The sequence below is a fragment of the Buteo buteo genome, chromosome 29, assembly GCF_964188355.1.
Source record: "Buteo buteo chromosome 29, bButBut1.hap1.1, whole genome shotgun sequence".
Lineage (NCBI taxonomy): Eukaryota > Metazoa > Chordata > Aves > Accipitriformes > Accipitridae > Buteo > Buteo buteo.
The window spans coordinates 394,164-414,938 of record NC_134199.1 but is presented as its reverse complement, the minus strand read 5'-3'; the positions used below and the strand labels follow the sequence as shown (position 1 = coordinate 414,938).

The 20,775-nt window shown below is 66.5% G+C and overlaps 2 protein-coding genes across 6 annotated transcripts; one reads left to right on the top strand and one right to left on the bottom strand.

The window, feature by feature from the left end:
• Window positions 1-116: 116 nt before the first annotated feature.
• RCOR2 (REST corepressor 2) lies at window positions 117-4,281 on the top strand. The gene is made up of 13 exons (XM_075059269.1): window positions 117-237; window positions 646-702; window positions 785-865; window positions 1,156-1,208; window positions 1,307-1,468; window positions 2,196-2,320; window positions 2,399-2,468; window positions 2,563-2,754; window positions 2,878-2,955; window positions 3,334-3,391; window positions 3,472-3,539; window positions 4,000-4,068; window positions 4,120-4,281. The coding sequence occupies exons 1-13, from the start codon at window positions 117-119 to the stop codon at window positions 4,279-4,281; spliced, it is 1,296 nt and encodes a 431-aa protein (XP_074915370.1).
• A 412-nt stretch (window positions 4,282-4,693) lies between these two features.
• Window positions 4,694-20,481, bottom strand: MARK2 (microtubule affinity regulating kinase 2). 5 transcript variants are annotated; one of them, XM_075059287.1, is made up of 19 exons: window positions 20,117-20,481; window positions 15,730-15,903; window positions 14,739-14,792; window positions 14,569-14,617; window positions 14,349-14,414; window positions 14,182-14,252; window positions 13,998-14,054; window positions 13,163-13,399; window positions 12,967-13,086; window positions 12,270-12,369; window positions 12,046-12,158; window positions 10,786-10,912; window positions 10,061-10,245; window positions 9,629-9,726; window positions 9,408-9,536; window positions 8,301-8,564; window positions 7,426-7,452; window positions 7,028-7,072; window positions 4,694-6,299 (listed from the first exon to the last, which is right to left on the bottom strand). In XM_075059287.1, the coding sequence occupies exons 1-19, from the start codon at window positions 20,171-20,173 to the stop codon at window positions 5,945-5,947; spliced, it is 2,328 nt and encodes a 775-aa protein (XP_074915388.1). In that variant the 5' UTR covers window positions 20,174-20,481; the 3' UTR covers window positions 4,694-5,944. The 5 variants fall into 5 exon arrangements, with proteins under 5 accessions (XP_074915388.1, XP_074915389.1, XP_074915390.1 ...); XM_075059288.1 differs by lacking the exon at window positions 7,426-7,452; XM_075059289.1 differs by lacking the exon at window positions 9,408-9,536.
• Between the last annotated feature and the right edge of the window lie 294 nt (window positions 20,482-20,775).

Sequence of the window (20,775 nt, the reverse complement as noted above, 5' to 3'; positions counted from 1 at the left end):
CTAAAGTTTGGCATGGGGCAGCGGGGCTGAGTCCCCCCCCCCAAGCAGCGGGGCCTTGTGGGGTCCCCCTGGGGGGATCTGGGGGGTCACCCTGAGCCCACCCCCCACCCCAGGCGATGCCGTCGGTGATGGAGAAGCCCTCGGGGATCCTGTCCCGCAGCCGGGCGAAGTCGGTGGCCGCCGGCGGTGGCCCCCCCCCCTCCGAGGACGAGGGCAGCGAGGACGAGCACGCCCACGGTGAGTGCCCCCCCCCACAAACCACGCCTGTGTCCCCCCCCCCCCCCCCCAATATGCCTGTGGTCCCCCCCGCCATGCCACACGTATGTGTTGGGGTGCCGCGCTTGCCCCACGTGTTGGGGTGGGGGGGAGCTGCGCTCACGTCACCCCCCCCACCCGTAGGGTTTGGGGGGGGGGGGCACACACACGGGGACATGGCGGGGGGGGGAACAAAGCCCCGTCCCCATTGTCCCCGGCCGCCCGCGTGTGCGCCGGCCGCCGGCTTTGTTTGCCGGCAGGGAGGGGGGCACCATCGCTGCCCCCCCCGCCCCCCCTGCAACTGCGGGGGGCTGGTGTAGACCCCCCCCCTTTAACCCCCACCCCCTGTTAATCCCCGTCCCCCCCTTTTTCTCTCCCCCCCTTCTCCAGACAGCATGATCCGGGTGGGGGCCGACTACCAGGCGGTGATTCCTGACTGCAAACCAGGTAGGGACGATTTGGGGGGGGGGGGGCTGAGGGGGCTGGGGGGTGTCCGTCCCCCCCCTTTGACCTCCCTGTCCCCCCCCAGAGAGCCCCGCCCGCTACAGCAACAAGGAGCTGAAGGGGATGCTGGTCTGGGCCCCCAACCACTGCGTCTCCGACGCCAAACGTAAGCCCCCCCCTCCATCATATCGGGGCATCCCTCGGTGGGGGGGGTTGCTGCAGGGTGCCCCCCATCACCTGACCCCCCCCTTTACCCCCCCAACCCCCCTTTTGCCCCCTCCAACACCCCCTTTACACCCTCTAACCCCCCTTTGCCCCCCCATCCCCCCCCTTTATGCCCCCTAACCCCTCCTTTACCTCCCCTAAACCCCCTGTACCCCCCCAATAACGCTCTTCGCCCTGCCTTTACCCCCTCAACCCCCACTTTACTCCCCCCAACCCCCTTTACCCCCTCAGTGGACAAATACATCGCCATGGCAAAGGACAAGCACGGCTACAACATCGAGCAGGTACCATCAACCCCCCTTAAACAGCACGGGGTCCCCTCAGGGTGCCCCCCAAGCTCCTCCTGACCCCCCCCCCCGTCCATTGTCCCCCCCCCTGCCAGGCTCTGGGGATGCTGCTGTGGCACAAGCACGATGTGGAGAAGTCCTTGGCCGACCTGGCCAACTTCACCCCCTTCCCGGACGAGTGGACGGTGGAGGACAAGGTTCTTTTCGAACAGGCCTTCAGCTTCCACGGCAAGAGCTTCGCCCGCATCCAACAAATGGTGAGAGACACCCCCTGCCCCCCTCAAAATGCACCCCCAACCCCCCCCCCCCCTTACCACGGGGGGGAGGGCAGCAGCTCTCAGCCCCCCCACAGCGGCTGGATCCATCCCTGGCCTCATCCAGCATCTCCCCGTGACCTGGGGCTGGGGGCTGCTGTCCCCACGGGACCCCCACGGTGTCACTCGGGGAGATGGGGGGAGTGTGGGCTGCCCTGGAACTCCCCCCCCCCGCATCGAGGGGGTGGTACGTGCCACCCCCTGACCCCCCCCCCCATAGAGGGTGGTACGTGCCACCCCGATGCCGCCCCTAGGGTGCCACCTGCTCCCCCCCATCCCAGCAGGTGGTACCTCCCACCCACCCCCATTTCTAGGGCTCCCCCCCCCAATTCTAGGGTTCTCCCACACCCCCATTTCTAGGGTGTTCTGTCCTCCACTCTGGGGGGGTTTTCCCCCATCTCCCCCCCCTCATTTTTAGGGGGTTCACCCCCATTTCTAGGGGTCCCATCCCCTATTTCTGGGGACTTTCTCCCCCCCCTTTCCTATGGGGTTGCCTCCCACTCCCCCCCTCTAGTTCTAGGGGTCCCCCCCATTTCTTAGGGGGCTTCCCTCCTCTATTTATAAGGGTCTCCCCCCCTTTTCTAAGGTTCCCCTATCCCTTCACCTCCCACCCCACCCCCCAAACCCCCCAAAACTCACCCTGTACCCCCCCAACCCCCTTCCCCCACAGCTCCCCGACAAGCTGATCCCCAGCCTCGTTAAATATTATTACTCCTGGAAAAAAACCCGCACCCGAACCAGCGTCATGGACCGGCAGGCGCGACGCCTCCTGGGCCGCAAAGAACGTGATGACAGGTAAACACCACTGTGCCCCCCCCCCCCCCCCAGCCTCACCCCCCCCCCAAATCCCCCTTTTCACCCCTGTTTCCACAGCAACGACGAGACTGATGACCATCGCCCCGCTAACGACGGGGAGACGGAGCCACTGGACTCCAAAAAAGAGGTTGGGGGGGGTGGAGAGGGCGGGGGTCACCACGCTCACTTTGTGAGTGTGGTGAGCCCAGCCCCACCCCCCACCCCCTATTAATGAATTTCAGCCTTTTTACCCCAAAACCGCCGCGCGGAAAGAAGCGCAATATCGTCACCACCCCCCAGCCCGGCACCGCCGCCGCCCCCCCCGGGGGATGCACCTCAGCCGGGAGGACGTTGCCGGCGTCACCGCCAACCCCGACCTGGGGGCTCTGGCTCTGCGGCAGCTGGATTGTCAGCTGGTATCCCTCAAACGGCAGGTAAAAACCAAACCAAACCAAAACCCAAAAAACCCTGTCCCCCCCCCGAAAAAATCTGGGGCGTTCCTCTAGGTTGTGGGGGTGCCCCTCCTCCAAATTCTGGGGTGATTCTCGCCCCTGCAGGTGCAACGGATCAAGCAGATCAATAGCGGCCTGAAGCAGGCACTGGAGGGTGGCGTGGAGGGGCTGCGGCCACCGGAGGTGGGGACTGGGGTGGGGAGGGGTGTCCCCACGCACCCCGTTGTGTCCTACCCTGCCCCACAGCGTCCCCGTGTGCCCCATAGCGTCCTGCCATGCCCCACAGTGTCCCCGCGTGTGCCACGGTGTCCCTGCGTCCTCCATGGTGTCCCCAATATCCCCACGTACCCCATCGCATCCTCCTGTGCCCCGCAACGTCCCTTGGGCCCCACACTATCCCCACGTGCCCCATGGTGTCCCCGAGGCGTCCTGGCCGTGCCCCACGGTATCCCCATGTGCCCCATCGTGTCCCTGCTGTGCCCCACAGCGTCACGCCGTCCCCTAATGTGTCCCCCCGTGTCCCCCCGCATCGCCCCACAACCCCCCTTTCTCCTCCCTCAGGGCAACGGCAAATTCAGCTCTCGCTGGACGACGGACGAGCAGCTCCTGGTGGTGCAGGGTGAGTCCCGTCTCCCCCAGAATTAGCCCCACTGCCCTCGTTAACCTGGCTGCCCTCGTTAACCCTGCTGCCCTCGCCAGCCTTGCGGCGCTACGGCCGTGACTTCCCGGCGGTGGCGGGGGTGCTGGGGAACAAGACGGCGGCGCAGGTGAAGAGCTTCGTGCTGGGCGCCCGCCGCCGCTTCGGCCTCGACCGGCTGCTGCGGGAACGGGAGGCTCAGAGGGGGGGGGATCCCCCCGCGCCCCCCCCCGGGGAGGGGCAGGAGGAGGAGGAGGAGGAAGAGGTGAGTGGGGGGGGACTGGGTTAGGGACTGGGCCCAGTTCTGAGACCAGACTGGGCCCAGTCCCAGCCCTCATCCCGGTCCCCGTCCCGGTCCTGGTCCCAGTCCTCATTCAGGAACTGGTCCCAGCCTCAGCCCTGCTCTCAGTCCTGGTCCCAGTTCTTGTCCTGAGCCAGGCACTGGTCCCAGTCTTGATGGGCAGCCTGGTCCCAGTCCCGGTCCGTGTCCTGGTCCCAGTGCTGGAGCCTGGTCCCTGTCCGAGCCCTGATCCTGGCCCCGCCCCCGATCCAGCCCTGGCCCCGCCCCGACTCCGCCTCTCTTCCCGCAGGTGCAGATCACGGGGGTCTCGCGCCCGGCCCCGCCCCCGCCGCCAGCCTCGGCCCCGCCCCCCAGCGCGGCCCCGCCTCCTGCCCCGCCCCCGCCGCCCTCTCCCTCCCGCCCCCCGCAGCCCCCGCCCCTCCTGCGCCCGGCCCCGCCCAACGCCCCCGTGTTGCCGCGGCCGCCGCCTCCGCTCCAGCAGGGCCGGGCTCCGCCCCCCCTCATCCGCCCCGGCCACGCCCCCGCAGCTCGGCCACGCCCCCCCGCCGCCGGACACGCTCCGCCCCGCTGAGCGCTGGGATCCGCCCCCCCGCGAGCGCGCCACGCCCCCCTCCGCAGCGCCCCCTGCTGGGCCGGGGGACACGCGGCCCCGGGGGGGGGGGGGCGGGTCGGGTCCCCGAGGTCCGGGGGGGTCCCCGGCCGCGTTTGCAATAAAGGTATTTTACTAGAGCGGCTGCACGTGCTGGGGGGTACTGGGAGGACTGGGGAGGTTACTGGGAGCAGTGGGGCAGGGGAGTTACTGGTTGTACTGGGGGGGGGGGGTGACTGGGAGGCGTTCCTGGGAGCACTGGGGAGTTACTGGCAGGACTGGGCCGTGCCCGGTGGGCCCTGGGTTGTACTGGGAAGTGCTAAGCTACACCCAGTGGGTACTGGGAGCACTGGTCCATACTGGGAGCACTGGTCAGAGGCAACGGATCTTTCTGGAAAGTTTTTAATCTAGAACCTGGAAAATCCACAGCGGCGCTGGCTGGGGGGGGGGGGGGGCGGGGCGGGGCTGGGGGCGGGGCCAGCAGCACTGCCCCTCCCCCCAGGCAGCAGCACCCCTGGGTGCCCCCGCCCTGTCCCCCACCCCCCCGCAAGGGATGACAGTGCCCGGGGGGGGGAGGGGCTGGGGACCCCCCCCCGAGGTATGTAAAGGGCGGGTGCAGCCCCTCCCCCCCCGGGGGGACGACCCAGGCATGCGGGTGCCCCCGGGGGCGGGGCTACAGCAGGTCAAAGGGGGCGGCCCCTCCCCCCGGCAGCAGCAGAACCCCTCCCCCCCGGGGGGGCCTTCCTGAGTGAGGGGGGGGGGAGGGGAAGGGGACATCCCCCTGTCCCAAGGGTTGGGGGGGGGAAGGGGGGGCGGGACACCTGTGATGCCCCCCAAGGTCACCGGGGGGAGGGGTGTGTGTCCTGTGACATCATCAGGCTGTCCCCACATCCCCTAAGGCCACCGGGGGTCCCCGGGGGGGTCCCCGTAAGGCTCTGGGCCGTCCCCACGGGGACAGAAAGGCCCTGGACTGTCGTCCCCCCCCTCCCCCAAGGCTCGGGGACATTCCTGGTCCATCCAGGAGATCCCACCTGGGACCACCGGAACGTCCCCACCTGGCCCAGGGCCACCCAGGATGTCCCCAAGGCCAGCCAAGACGTCCCGGGCCACCCAGAACGTCTCTGTGTGTGTGTGTGTGTGTGTGTCCCCAGCCAAAATGTCCCCCCCCGGGTCCCTGGGCCATCCGCCACGTCCCTGTGAGGCCCAGGACCACACAGAACAGCCCCGGTGGTCCCAGGGCCACCAAGGATGTCCCCTGTCCATCCAGGATGTCCCCATGGGGTACTGGAGCACCCTGAAGGTCCCTGGTCCATCCAGGATGTCCCCAGAACGTCCCCATGGGGCCCTGGACCACCCCGAAAAGTCCCTGGTCGATCCAGGATGGCCCCAGGACGTCCCCGTGAGGTCCTGGCCCACCCAGGACATCCCTGCAGGTCCCCGGGTCCATCCACAACGTCCCCACGCAGCCCCCTCAAGAACATCCCTCCCCCCCCTCAATGTCCCAGGTCCATCCGATCCCGGACACGCATCCCCCCCGCCTCAATCCATCGCCTCTGCTCCCCCAAAGCGGGAGAAGGGGGTTGGTGGGTGGGGGGAGGTGACAGAGGTGACACCGTTGTTGTCCCCCCCCCTCCGCTGTCCCCGCTCAGAGCTTGAGCTCGTTGGCCACCTTGGAGGCGATGTTCTTGAAGGCCATGGAGGTCCCGGCGATGCGTTTGAAGCGGACGCCGTTGAGGGAAAGACGGGGAAGTTTGCAAACTTCCATTTCCCACTGGACGAAGGAATCGTGCCCGGGGGCTCCGTGGGCGCAGAGGAGGACGAACCGTTCCTGGGGTTCGCACCGACAACTGTTGGCGTCCAGAACTTTCCGGATTTCCCGTAACATTTCGCCCGGTTCCAGGGAACTCGTCGTTTTCATGCTCCAGGTAAAACGTAAAGAACGAGGTTTGGCTTCTCGAGCGCCGGCTTCGCGGGTTTCTTTTTCGGGACCTACCGCTGGTCTGGGGAGAGGGGACAAGGAGGGAAGGGGGGGTGTCACCAAGGTGGGGGGTGGGTGGTGGTGGCACCGGGAGCAGCAGGGTGGGTGTGGTGGTCCTGGGGAGGGCACTGGGCTCAGCGTGGTGGTCCTGGGGGTCATACGGACCCCAGGAATGTCACCAGGACCAGTGTGGAGGTCCTGGGGGTCCCAAGGATGTCACCAGGGCTGCATTGAGGTCCTGGGGGTCCCAGAGATGCCACTAGGGCCAGGATGGTGGTCCTGGGTGGCACTGGGGCTCTGGAGATGACACCGAACTAGTATGGCAGGTCTGGGACATCACCAGGAGTGACACGGAGGTCCTGGGTGTCACAGGGACACCAGGGATGTCACTGGGATGGGTACAGCCAGCCCCGGTGTCCCATGGATGTCACCAGGACCCCACAGGTGGCAGGGGGACCGGCCCAGTGATCATGGGTGTCAGGAGGACCCCAGGGTTGTCACCGGGACCGGCACAGTGGCCTGGGGTGTCATGGGGGGCCCTGGCGATGTCACTGGGACCAGTACGGTGGTCCTGGGTGTCACGGGGTGGTGGTGGGGGGGTCCTATGGGTGTCCCAGGGACCCTGTGGGTGTTGTGGGGACCTCAGGGGTGTCCTGGGGGACAAGACAGTGGTCCTGGGGACTCCAGGGGTGTTGCGGGGACGTCACGAGGACCCCAGGGGTGTCACGAGGACCCCGTCCCTGCACTCACCTCAGCGTCTCCACTCGGTCCTTGCTCTCGGGCTCGTGCGGGTTCCTCGAGAAAGAAGAAGGGGCAGAGATCAGTTGGGGGGCGGGGGGGGGCAGCCCCTCCCCGTCCCAGTACGGGACCCAGGCGTCCGGGCAGACAGACAGCACGGGGAGGGGGACAGACACACACACACAGTGGGGGTGGGAGGGGTGGGGGGCACAGACGGACAGACAGACAGCCGCAGCCGAGCGGGGAGGGGGCCATGCGGGGCCGTGCAGCGCCGAGGCGGGGGGTTGGGAGGGGAGTTTGGGGGGGGCGCGGGGTGGGGGGGGGGCCAGGACCTGCTCTCCCAGGGTGGGGGGGGTGGGTGGCATGCGGGGGGGAGGGGGGACGGACCCAGGCGTCCGGCGCTGCCCTACCTTCTGGCAAACCTGAAAGACAGATTTCTACAAAGACAAACAGAAGAGAAGGGCAACGTTGGGGGCGGGGGGAGGGGGCCGGGACAGAGCCACCCCCCTCCCCCACACCCTGAGGGACCGGGGTACCCCCTCCCCCACCCGCCCCCCCCCATGAATGGGGTGGGGGTCAGCCAGAGGATCCAGGCATCTGGGGCGAAGCAGCCCCCCCACCTCCCCGCCCCCGTCACCCCTTCCCACATGGGGCAGGGGGGGACACACAGGGACAGGAGGGGACACAGAAGTGTTGGGGGGGGGGGGGGGGGGTCCCGCGGGGATGGCAGGAGACCTGGGGGACAGGAGGAGCCCTGGGGGGACAAGGGGACACACAGAGAAGCCCCCCCCGCCCAGGGGACAAGGCGGGGGGACAAGGAAAGGATGTGTAAGAGCCCGAGAGGGACATGGGGGGACAGGGAAGAGTCCTGGGGGGGGCAAAAGGGGACACTGAGGAGCCCTGAGGAGGATGAGAGGACATGGAGGGGAACACACAAGAGGATCCCTGGGAGGAACGAGGGGACACACAGCTTTGGGGAGGGGGCACGACAGAGGGGACACACAGAGAAGGGGACACAGAGAATGCCCAGGGGGGATGAGGGGACACACAACGGGGGGGGGGGGGGACACACAACCACAACATAGAGGGGACACACAGAGAGGGGACACAGGGGATCCCGGGGCGGGGGGGATGAGGGGCCACACAGAGGGGCCACAGAGTAGCCCTGGGGGGTACACGGGGGCAGCCCAGGGGCCACACACACCGAGAAGCCCCCACACTGGGGGACACGCGATGACAGTCCCACGTGTCCCCCCACCCCGCCCCCCCCAGCCCCTTTCCTCACCTCCGGACGAATTTGGAGGTGAACTTGCTGAAGAGGCTGGCGGAGGGACCGCGACGACCCTGACTGGCACCGGAGGGGGAGGCGGGGGGCAGACCGGGGGGCAACGCGTAGGGCAGGGGGGTCTGGTCGCGCGTCTGTCGCAGCTGCCCGGCGTGGAAGGTGCTGCGGCTGGAGACCCCCCGGGGGAAGCTGGGTCGTTCCCCGGGACCTTGGCTGACGTTGTGGGCTGAAGGAGAAGCTGCCGGTACCCGGCTGGGTGCCCCGCTGTGGGAACGGGGTGGGGGGGGTTAATGGGGGTGTGGGTGGCACCCCCCCACCCTGCCCGCCGCACCCTGGGGACATGCAGGTGGTAACTCAGGGCACCCTGGGGACGTGTCGGCACCCCACAGCACTGTGGGGACCCACCAGCACCCCACGGGGACTCGCCAGCACCCCACAGCACCGTGGGGACTCGCCAGCACCCCACAGGGACCCGCCAGCACCCCACAGCACCACAGGGACCTGCCAGCACCCCACGGGGACCCGCCAGCACCCCACAGCACCATGGGGATGCAGCTTTCCACAGCCCAGGAACCTGCTGGTAACCCACTGCACCTTGGCGACCTGCCAGCACCCCACAGGGACCCGCCAGCACCCCACAGCACCATGGGGACTTGCCAGCAACCTGGAGGGACCCACCAGCACCCCACAGGGACCCCAGCGACCTGCCAGCACCCCAGAAGGATGCACCAGCACCCCGCTGCACACCAGGGACCTGCCAGCACCCCACAGCACCATGGGGACCCACCAGCACCCTGCTGCACCCCAGGGACCCATTGGTACCCCACAACACCCCAAATCCCTCCCCCGCCCTGCTCTGGGGGATACCTTGGGGCATTGGGCTGGGGACAGGGGACACCCCAAATCCTCCGTTCCCTGGGGACATGCTGGGGTGCCAGGCAGGGGGACACCAGCACCCCAAGTCACCCCAAATCCCTGGGGACATGCTGGGGTGCCAGGCAGGGTCAAGGAGAGGCACGTGGGGACCCCCCCACCCCAAACCCTCCCGGGGTTCCCCCCAGGACTCGGGCCCCGCGCCAGGATTTTGGGGGAGGTGGGCGGCCTTGCCTGGGCCGGGTGGCCTCGCAGTTGGCATCGGCAGGGGTGGCGGTGGGTTTCGGGTGCTGCCGGGACCGCGGGGGAGCCCCAGGGGCCGGGGGAGCAGCGGGTGAGGGCCGGCAGCCCGGCGTAGGCAGGCTAGGAAAGAAAAGCAGGGGGCGGGGGGGGGGGGGGCATTAAGGAGGGGGGCGGGGGAAAGTATTTTGGGGGGGCACGGGCGGGTCCCCTACCTGTCCTTGCCGTTCTGCAGGGAGCTCTGGCCCAGGCTGGCCCGGTCCAGCAGCGGGGAGTTACGGCTCCGCGTGGTGCCGGTGGAGAGGACGCTGTTCTGTGGAGGGGGGGACACACACAAAGGGGGGGGGGGGTCTGAGGGGGGACCCAGGTATCCGGGAACCCCACGAGCACCCCCAAATGGAGGACCCAGTTGTCTGGGAACCAGGGCACCCTGGCACCCCGGGGACCCAGGTATTTGCCCCCCCCCCCAACTCCCACCCCCAAGGGTTCCAGGTGTCCAGGCCCCTCTTCTCCCACCCCCAGGGGACCCAGGCATGTGGGGACACCCCCCCCCCCCCAAACCAGGGGACCCAGGCATCTGGGCCCCCCCCCTGCTCCCACCCCCAGGGGACCCAGGCATGGGTGCCCCCCCCCCACCCCATGCTGACCGTGGAGGGTGAGGGGGTGCCCTTGGCTCGCTCCAGGCCGGGCAGGGGGCTGGGGGGCACCTTGGCTGTGCTGCCTGCCCGCCGCCCCCCCTCTTCCTCCCCTCCTCCTCCTCCTCGCTTGTTCTCGGCGTTGGCCGCCTGCGTCTTCTTGGAGTAGGAGGCCGAGGTGGGGATGGAAAGGCCGGCTGTGGGGGTGGGAGGTGGTGGATGTGTCAAGGAGGGGGGGGTCCCATGGGGACCCACTCCCCACCCCCTGCCCCAGGGACCTGGGTGTCCCAGGGGGCCCCTGCTCCACCCCACCGCCCCACCCCCTCCACCCTCAGGGCCCCAGATATGCAGGGGGGCCCCACGCCACCCCCCCACCCCATGGGGACCCAGGGGTCTGGGGACCCCCGCTCCCATCCCTGCATGCCCAGGGGACCCAGGCATCCAGCCCCCCATCCCACAGGACTCCAGGCATCCAGGACCCCCCCCCCCAGGCCCCTCCTTTCTCCCATGGGACTGGGTTCCCCCCTTGACCCCCACCCAGTGACCCAGGCAACTGGGCTACCCCCACCCAGGGACCCAGGTGCCCCCCACCTTGACCCCCCACCCAGGGACCCAGGCAAACAGGCCCCCCCCCCCGCCATGGGACTGGGTCCCCCCCTTGCCCTCCACCCAGTGACCCAGGCAATTGGCTCACCCCCCCCCCCCATGAACCCAGATGTCGGGGCGGGGGGGCTCACCCTGGTCGCTGACACGGCGCTTGGGGTTGGCGGAGACGCTGCGCTGGACCTTGTGTGCCGGCGAGGGGCCCGAGCTGTTGGCCAGGTCGGGGGCCGCCCGCGGCTTCAGCGCCAGGCTCTCCTCCAGCTGGGGACACGAGGGGGGGGGGGGGGGGATGAGACACAGGTGGGGACATGGAGGAGGTCACACACATGTTGGTATGGGGCACGGGGGGACACGCCAAGCAGGGATGGGGACTGGAAGGCGCTGGCGTGGGGGGACGTGCGGGGACAGGGACGCGCTGGCACAGGGCACAGCTGGGAACGGGGACGTGCCGGCACGGGGCACAGCTGGGGATGGGGACGCGCTGGCACGGGGACATGCTGGCACGAGGCACAGCTGGGGTGGGGGGAACGTGATGGCACGGGAATGCGCTGGCACAGGGTCAGGGTATGGCGGGGGGGGAGAACGCTGTCTCCTCTGTCCCTCCCTGTGCCCCCCCCCAGTGTCCCACCCCATCCCTTTCTTGTCTCCATGTCATCCCCTCCATGTTCCCTGTCATACGTGTGTCCCAGTGACCCTCCTCGTGTCCCCCCCGTTGTCCCCATGTCCACACCTGTGTCCCCATGCGTCCTCAAGTCCCCATGTCCCCTCATACCCATATCCTGTGGCCCTCACGTCCTCTTGGTGTCCCCCATGTCCCCATGTCAGTGTTCCTCATCATACCCATGTCCCCCATACCCCTCATGTCCCCTCATTGTCCCCATGTCACCTCACATCCTCCACACTCCATCACGTGTCCGTGTCTCCTCATGTCCCCATGTCACCTCATTGTCCCCAAGTCCCCTGTCGTACCCATGTCCCCACGACCCTCTCCATGTCCCCACATCCCCTCCACGTTCCCTGTCATACCCATGACGCCCATCCTCCATGCTCCATCACACCTGTCCCCCTTGTCTCAAGTCCCCATGTCCCCTCATACCCTCAATGTCCTGTCACTCATGTCCCCATGACCCCCCCAATGTCCCCTCCTTGTCCCCACATTCCTCGTACCCCCTTGCTGCCATGTCCCCTCATATCCTCCATACTCCATCACACATCTATGTCTCCTCATGTCCCCTCATCCCCCCCATGTCCCCTGTCATACCTGTCCCCTCGTTGTCCCCCCCATCACACTCCCTGTCCCACCTGTGTCACCTCACCTCTCCCCGTTGTCCCCTCGTCCCCTACACCCCCGCGGCGTCCCCGATATCCCCCAGTGTCACCCGATGTCCCCTCACCTCCGAGCTCTTGTGGTCCAGCAGCAGGTAGGTCGCCATCACCTCGTTGTACTTTTGCCCTACCAGTGACTCCTGGATCTCCTCCCGCGTGTACCCCATGGACACCATCAGCTCTGGGAGGGGGGGACAGGCCTCAGTGGGGGAACCCAGGCATCTGGGGGGACCCCTTGAGGACCCTCTTACCCCCCCAAAAGGGGACCCAGGTGTCTAGAGGGGGGTCCTACCTGTCCTCCGAGGGTCCTTGTAGTCTGGCACAGGCTCCATGTAGGGCTTCAGCTCATCGTCCTCATGGCCCACGTTCATCCAGCGGTCCTTCATGATTTGCTGGGGGGGTGGGGGAAACGATGACACCAAAGGGGGTCTTGAGCAGGGCGGAGGGGGTCTGGGGGTCCCAGGGGGCTTCCTGGGGTCACCTCTGGGGGGCAGGGACATTTTGGAGGGGAGAAGGAGGCTCCAGGGGTCCCTGATGCTGTGCTGGGGGGGTGACTGGGGGGCTGAGGGCGATGCTAGGGGTGACTGGGATCCTGGGTGGGCTCCTGGGGGCACCCAGGATCATGCCGAGGGTCTTGCAGTGCTCTTGGGGGTGTCCAGGATCACGCTGAGAAGTCCTAGGGGTACCCAGGAAGATGCTGAGGGTGCTCGTGGAGTCTTGGGGGTTCCCAGGACCATGCTGGTGGTTCCAGGGGTGCCCAGGACCACACTGGAGGTGCTCAAGGGGTGCCTGAGGTGTTCAGGACCACATTGGGGGTCCCTGGGCGGTCCCATGGGTGTCCAGGACCATGCTGGGGGGTCCTGGGGGATCCCAGAACCATGCTGGGGGTCCTGGGTTGCTCTCAAGGGTGTCCAATACCACACTGGGGTGGGTCCCAGGGGTGCCCAGGACACCACAGGGGGTGCTCCTGGGGTTCCCTCACCCCTCACCTCCAAGGTGCCCCTCTTGGTAGGATTAAGGATGAGAAACTTCTTCAGCAGGTTCTCACAGTCGGTGGACATGTAGAAGGGGATCCGATACTTGCCCCGCAGCACCCGCTCCCGCAACTCCTGAGGTGATAAACATCCATCGGCACACCGCAACCCGCTCAGGGTCCCCCAGTGACCCCCCAAAACAGGGTGGTACCTTAAGATTTTGCCCATCGAAGGGCAAGGAACCGCTGACCAGGGTGTAGAGGATGACACCCAAGCTCCAGACGTCAACTTCAGGGCCGTCGTATTTCTTCCCCTGGAAGAGTTCGGGGGCAGCGTAGGGGGGGGACCCACAAAACGTGTCCAGTTTGTTCCCGAAGGTGAATTCGTTGCTGAAGCCGAAATCGGCGATTTTGATGTTCATGTCGGCGTCCAGTAGTAGGTTTTCCGCCTGTCCCAGGGGAGGGAGAGTGCCCCAAGGGGCTTTAGGGGCATCTGGGTGCTCTGCTGGGGGGGTTTAGGGGTATGTGGGTGCAGCCAGGGGGGTTCTGGAAGTATCTGGTGCTGCCCAGGGGCTCCCAGGGGTGTCCAGGTGCTGCCCCTGGGGGTCTTGGCACTTCCCACAGGGTTCAGGAGCCTCTGGGTGCTGCCCAGGGGGTCCCAGGCATATCCAGGTGCTGCCCCTGAGGGTCCTGGCACCTCCCAGGGCATTCAGGGGTGTCTGGGTGCTGCTCTGGGGGATGCTGGCACCTCCCAGGAGGTCCCTGGGGCATCTAGGTGCTGCCCTGAGGATTTAGGACTATGTGGGTACAACCCTGGGGGGTCCCAGGGGTGTCCAGGTGCTGCCCTCAGGAGCCTGAGTGCTGCCCTGGAGGTCCTGGCACCTCCCAGGGGTTCAGGAGTGCCTGGGTGCTGTGCTGGGGGGGTCCCAGGGATATCCAGGTGTTGCCCTGGGGTCAAAAGGGGGGGGGGACAGGGACCCGGGGAGCACCTTGGGCTGCTGGTGGGGGTCTCAGAGGTGTCAAGGGGTCCAAGGGGGAGGTCCTCACCTTCAAGTCCCTGTGGACAATGAACTTCTGGTGGCAGTACTGCACGGCCGACACTATCTGCAGGAGAGGGGGGTGTCAGGGGGGCCCCCCACCCCGGGAGGGGCACAGGGGCATCCCCCAGCCCCCTGGGGACATAGGGGTGTCCCCAAACCCCCTTGGGGGTGTCACACTGGCAACCCCCGACCTGTCGAAACTTCGCCCGGGCCTCCTTCTCCTTCATGCGCCCGTGGGCCACCAGGTAGTCGAAAACCTCACCTGGAGGTGGGGGGGGACAGGACAACAGAAGGCAGGGGTGAGAGGCAGCCCTGCCCGCTCCCTGCCTGCTGTCACCCCACCTTGCCTGCTGCTCACCCCCACTGGCATACTCCATGACGAGGTAAAGCGTCTTCTCCGTCTCGATCACCTCGAAAAGCTTCACTGCAAAGGGGGCAAAGTGGGGCTGGAGGGGGGCGGGCCAGGGTGGGGGCCACCCCCTGGGATCCCCCCAGGGGTGGGGGACCCCCCCCAAGGGTAGGGATGGGGGGCACGGGAGTCCCAGCATGCAGCTGGGGGGTCTTTGGGGGGGGCTCACCTATGTTGGGGTGATTCAGGACCTTCATTATTCGCACTTCCCGGAAGAGCTGTGAGGAATGGGGGTGTGGGTGGGTTTTGGGGAGGAGGGAATGAGATGCCGCAATCCCCCATGTGTCCCCCCATAAACTGCTGCCCCCCCTCCCAGAGATCCCAACCCCCCGCCCTCACCTTCTGCAGGCTGGAGGAGTTGAGCTGCGTCTTGTCAATGATTTTCACGGCGACCTGGGAGGGATGAGAGGGGGTCAGGGAATGTCCCCCAAGACTGTCCCCACACTGCGGTGGCACTCATGAGGTGAGGGGCAAGAGGACAGGGGTGACCCTGCACCATGGCGGCACTCATGAGGTGAGGACCAGGAACCTGTCCCCGTGCTGCGGTGGCACTCCTGGGGCAAGGACCGGGAGCCTGTCACTACACTGTGGTGGCATTCATGGTGGGAGGACCAGGAGCCCGTCCCCACACCATGGTGGCACTAATGAGATGAGGACCAAGAGCTTTGGATCATCCCTGTGCTGTGGTGGCACTTGCGGGGCAAGGACAAGGAGCCTGTCCCCAAGGTGGCACTCACAGGGCAAGGATCAGGACCGAGAACTGTCCCCGCACAGTGGTGGCACTCACAGGACAAGGACCATGAGCCCGTCCCCGTGTCATGGTGGCACTCACGGGGCAAGGACCAGGACCCAGAACCATCCCCACATCACAGTGGCACTCATAAGACAAGGACTGGGAGCCCACCCTGCGGTGGCACTCACAGGGTGAGGACCAGGACCCAGAGCTGTCCCCATGCCGTGGTGGCAGTCACCACTGAGGACCGGGAGCCCGTCCCCGTGCCACACTGGCACTCACAGGACGAGGACCGGGAACCTGTCCCCACACTGCGGTGGCACTCATGGGACAAGGACTGAGAGTCCAGAACCATCCCCGCACAGTGGTGGCACTCACAGGACAAAAACCATGAGCCTGTCCCTGCAGTGGCACTCACAAGAAGAGGACTGGGAGCCCAGAGCTGTCCTCACGCCACGGTGGCACTCTGAGGATGAGGACCAAGAGCCCATCCCCATGGTGGCACCCACGGGGTGAGGACCAGGAGCCTAGAACCATCCCCACACCATGGTGGCACCCACAGGACGAGGACTGTCCCCATGCCACGGTGGCACTCACCTCCTTGCCGGTCAGGACATGCCGGGCCAACTTGACCTTGGCGAAGTTGCCCTTGCCGATGGTTTTCAGCAGGCGGTAGTTGCCGATGTGGGGCTGCTCGTCAGCGGAGGTGGCCGAATTCCGGCCTCGCAGCATGTTGGCCTTCCCGCCACCCTTCCCCTCCACGGGGCCTGGCTGCAGGGACACAAAGGGGACAATCAGTTTGATGTCCCCATGTGTCATCTCATCGCGTGTCCTGTCCCCCCCCCCGCCCAGAAGAACTCCCGGGGGGGGGGTCTGGAGGCTCTCGGCAAAGCCGGGAGCAAAGTCCGGGAACGCCACTGCTGTATGGCACTGTGCCGCGCCCCGGGCAGGCCGGGAGCCGCCCCCGATACCTGACGCAAGCACCGTGGTTTCGGGCTGGGCTTGGGTGGGGACGGGGCCAGTATGGTGACACCCCTTCCCCGGGAGGGGACAGGGACATGGTTACCCCCTCCCTGGTCCCCTCCCAGAAATGGGGTAGCCAAATGTCATGATTTTACCCCAAAATGAGGAAACCAGACACCTGGGTTCACCCCACAGCCAAAACGGGGGGGGCCCTGAGGTGTCCCATAAAACACCACTGCCACCAACCCCCCCTCCCCATCCCACACCCCAAAAATCCTCACAGGCCACCCCCCCACAAAGGTCACCCCAGCTTTAAGGACACTTTTGGGGTGTTCCCTTATGGGGAGCGGAACACCAGCACTGGGCGCTGTCACCCCCCCCCCGCCCTGTGCCGTGCTGTCACCGCTCCGGTGACACCGGAGATAACGGATGCGCGTGAGCGGGCGGGGGAGTCGAGCCAAACTACACCCACCCTCCCCCGCTGGGACTTGGGGCCACCGCAGCCCTCGCCGAAACCTCGCTGGGGTTTTGGCGGGGGTCATACTCTTGGGGTGCTCCCCCCGTGGGAAGGAAACCACCGGCGGAAGCGAGGCGGGGGCAGTTTTCGGCATTGCTCAGCCAACGATGGCGCAACCAGGCACGAGGCACCGAACCCCCAGATTTTAGGGGAACACAGCATTTTGGGGACTGGGGGGGGTACGGAGGGGGGCACAGATCCTCCCCCTCCCCCAAAACCTGGTGCTTTGCTGGGAGGATGATGGGGAAAAGTGAAGAAAAATGGGGTTTTTCTGCCAAAAAACTGCCGTGGCAACGGGGCGGGGAGCGTGCTTCGCCATCTGGCCGTGCTGCCGGGGAATTAATTCAGGGTTGAGGCGTGTGGTGGCACCAACACCGGATTCTCCCCCCCCTCAAAAAGCACGGGGGTCCGCGGCAGCGCCAGCAAGTGGCCAGCGTGCCCGGCATTTCTCCGGCACCTCTTATCGGTGAGGCTGGAGTGGCCGGCAAACATCCCCCGGCGCTGGCGGCTTTCCTCCACGTCCTCCCCCCCCCCAACACAGGTCATGCCAGGAGAGCAGCAGCAGCTGCGCCGGGGCCCGGTGAGGCTTTGCCGAAAGCAACGCCGGCTCCAGGCTTTGCCGGTGCAGTGCTGAAACACCAGGAGGTTGTCACCGTCCCCCTCGCCAGGACGTGGGCGGCTGCCTCGCCGCTCCCGGTTTTGGCAAAGCGGGAAAGGACTCAGCCCTTGGCATCCCCCTGCGGCTACGAAGAGCGGTGCCGGGCTTGGCGCTTGTTAACCAAATTCTCGTTAATTAAATGGGCCCTGAGCTCATCTCCAAACCCCCTCCCTCACTGCCAAAGCCCCTTGTGCCTCAGTTTCCCCACCCAAACCCAGCCCCACGGCAGGGACTCACGCTCGGCGACCCTAAACTGGCGCAGCTCGCGGTGGTGCCGGCGACACCGACGGCCGAGGCCGGCTCGGTGTGAGGTGGTGCCGGGCGGCCGGCGGAAGCTCGCCGAGAGTTGAACTCCGCAAGGAGCGCTGGGAACGCCAGACCGGCTCGACCGGTTGGGGCTGACGACGGCTTGGCCGGGCCGCGGGAGCTGGGGGGGGGTTGCGGTGTTGCGCCGCAGTTTTGGGGAACACCTGAAGCACCGGGGGGGTGAAAACAGGGCAGAAAAGGGAAAAATCAACACTAATGGCACACATTGGGGCAGGAGGGGCCTGTCTCGTTTGCTGGCTGCCATTAGAGCCAAACCGCTGGGAATCGCTACCAGAATGGCAGTGGGGATGATGTCACTGGGTCCGGGGGTGATGTCACTAGGTCCGGGGGTGATGTCACCAGATGGGTCTAAAGATCCCGGCGCGAACAGGCTGAGGTGCCAGCAGTGCCCACGCCGCCAACACCTGACCGCGCCGCCAGCACAAAACTGGTGGCAACTGGCTTCGGCATAACTGGTAACCAGTAACGGTGTAACCAGCAGCCGCCGCCGTGCCGGGCCTACCTGCAGCAGGCGGGTGGTTCCCCCCCACCGAACTGCCGCCTCGGCAGCTGACAGGAGATGGTAAAACAGCTTTGGTGCGGCGGTGCTGAAATGTCAGCCAAATTTAGTTTTTTTTTAAATTTTTTTTTATATAAAAGCATGCCAGATCAGTCTCCATGTGATGGAGGAACTGGGGGGGGAGGCACCCCGATTTTGGCTGCTGTTTTTGGGGGGAGAGGCAGCAGCCCCCCACCTCTCCACCGCCCCCTCCCCAAATCTTCCCAGCCAGGAATAATTCTCCTCTATCGTTACATAACGGCAGAAAAATACAGGAAAACGACCCAAAACAAGGAGGGGGTGCCTGACGCCACGGTGACGGCCAGAGAGCAGGTAGCATTGCCTTGTCCTTAGTGTTGGGGACACAGAGACGAAGCCACTTGTGCCCCCCACCCCACCCCAGGCCACATCCTGCTGGGTCCCTCCCCATCATTTGGGGGATCTTCCTCACTGCAGAAGGTGGGGAGCCCCCCAAAATATCAGCCAAAACGGGGGTGCCATGCAGCTGGGGAAGCCAAGGTGCTCCCCAGACCCTCCCCAAACAGGCTGAGCCATAAGTGGGGTACCCACCAGCACCCAAAGCTGGGACCACAGGGGGCCCCCAAGAGCCCCCCAGACCTATAGCCCAAAATGGGGGACCCCCATTCCAGCTGCCCCCTAAAGGGATCTAGGCCTCATCCCCGCCAACCAACCAGGCTCAGGGGGTGAACCCCCACCCTCTCCATCTTGGGGGAAGGCTGGGCCCCCATCACAGGGGTGGGCACCCACATCGTTTTGGGGGGTACACACCTCACAGCCCCCCCACAAAACCCCACGGAGGGCACCTAGCCCATGGCAACGATGTCGCCCCCACACCCCACACCCCCCGTGGGGGGGGGGGGGCGCAGCAGGGAAGGGGGTGGGCTCACGCCCCCACACCCAGTCCGCGCAGCCACCAAGACAGGGGACACACACACACACACGACACAATGACAACGATGACACCCCAAACCTCACGCCCCCTGACAGATACTGGACCCCAGAGGGGGCCAATGTGGGGGGCTGGCAACACCCTGCCTTCCCCCCTTCCTTTGGGGTGCAAGCCCTGGGGCCCTCACCCCTACCTTTTGGGGAGGGGGGCAACAGACACCCTGCTGCCCCTCAGGGACCCCTAAAATGGGAGCCCAGACCTCTCGGTGGGGGGAGGGCAGCCCAGGAGCACCCTAGACCATCCCTCCCAAAAACAGGTCCCATGGAGGAGTCGGATCCAGCCCCCAAGGAGGGGCCCTGGCTCAGGTCCCCCCATCCCACACGGGGGTCTGCATGATGGGAAGCCCCAGGGTACTTCATGGGGGGAATGACCCCCAGGATCCCCTTGCAGAGGGGCCAGGCTGGGGGAGCACAGAGCCCCCTTAGACTCCCCCTTTTTCCCCTCATGGAGAGACCCAGGACCCCCTTAGTCCCCCTCTTCCCCTCACAAAATGACCCACAACCCACTCGGACCCCCAGTTGCCCTCACAAAACAACCCCAGGCCCCCTCAGCCCCCCTTTTCCCCTCATGGAGGGCCCTAGGACGCCTTCAGACTCTCTTTTCTTCTCACAAAATGGCCCAGGACCCCCTTTTCCCCTCACAAAACGGCCCACGATCCACTCAGACCTCCTTTTCCCCCTCACAAAACAGCTCGGGTCCCCCTCAGACGCCCTTTTTACCTCACAGAATTACCCAGGTCCCCCTCAGACCCCTCTTTCTCCCCTCACAAACCGACCTCAGATCCCCCCTTTTCCCCTTCACAAAACGACCCACAACCCCCTCAGACCCCCCGTTCCCCTCACAAAAAGGACCCCCGACCCCCTCAGACCCCCTTTTCCCCACAAACCGACCTCAGATCCCCCCCTTTTCCCCTCACAAAACGGCCCACGATCCCCTCACGGAGGGGCCGGGCTCCCCTCAGACACCCACCCCCCTTCCCCTCACAGAGGCCCTCCCCGTCGTCGACCCTACCTGTTCCGCGTCTCTCTCGTTGACGGTAGGTAGAGGGCTACGACCGCTGCTCGACATGGCGGCCCCCCCCCCCGCCGCCGGCGACTATCGCGATAGGGGGAAGCCGCGGCAGGCAGTGTGCGGGGAGGGGGAAGGGGAGGTGGGGGAGAGGGGGAACCCCGGGCCACGCTCAGGGAGCGGGGGGAGGCCAGGCCACCGGCATGGGGGAGGCCGGGGAGGGGGACGGGAGAGGAGAAAGGGGGAGAGGGGAGCGGGCGGCGAGTCCACCCGGCCGCCGCCGCCGCCTCACACTCGCGCCTCCTCAGCACCCAGCGGCTCCCAACATGGCCGCCACCGCCGGCCCTCGGCCATTTCCGCCGCCGCGCCGGAAACACCCGACACGCCTCCCACTCTTCTTCGGCTCTTTCCGGATAGATTCGGCTCGGCGTTCCCTCTCTCGGCTTCGGGCGTTTCCGGAGGCGGTTCCGGAATCACCCGACGACTCTCACCGGCCCCACCCCAGCGCGGAAAGACCCGAAGCCTCCTTCGGCGATTTCCGCTGACAGCCGCGGGAAGAACTGAGCTCCGCCTCCACCGCCCCTTCCCCGAGTAGATCCGGAAACACCCGAACGCCTCTCGGCCGCCATCGGGCCTTTCCGTTCTCTGACGGAAACACCCGA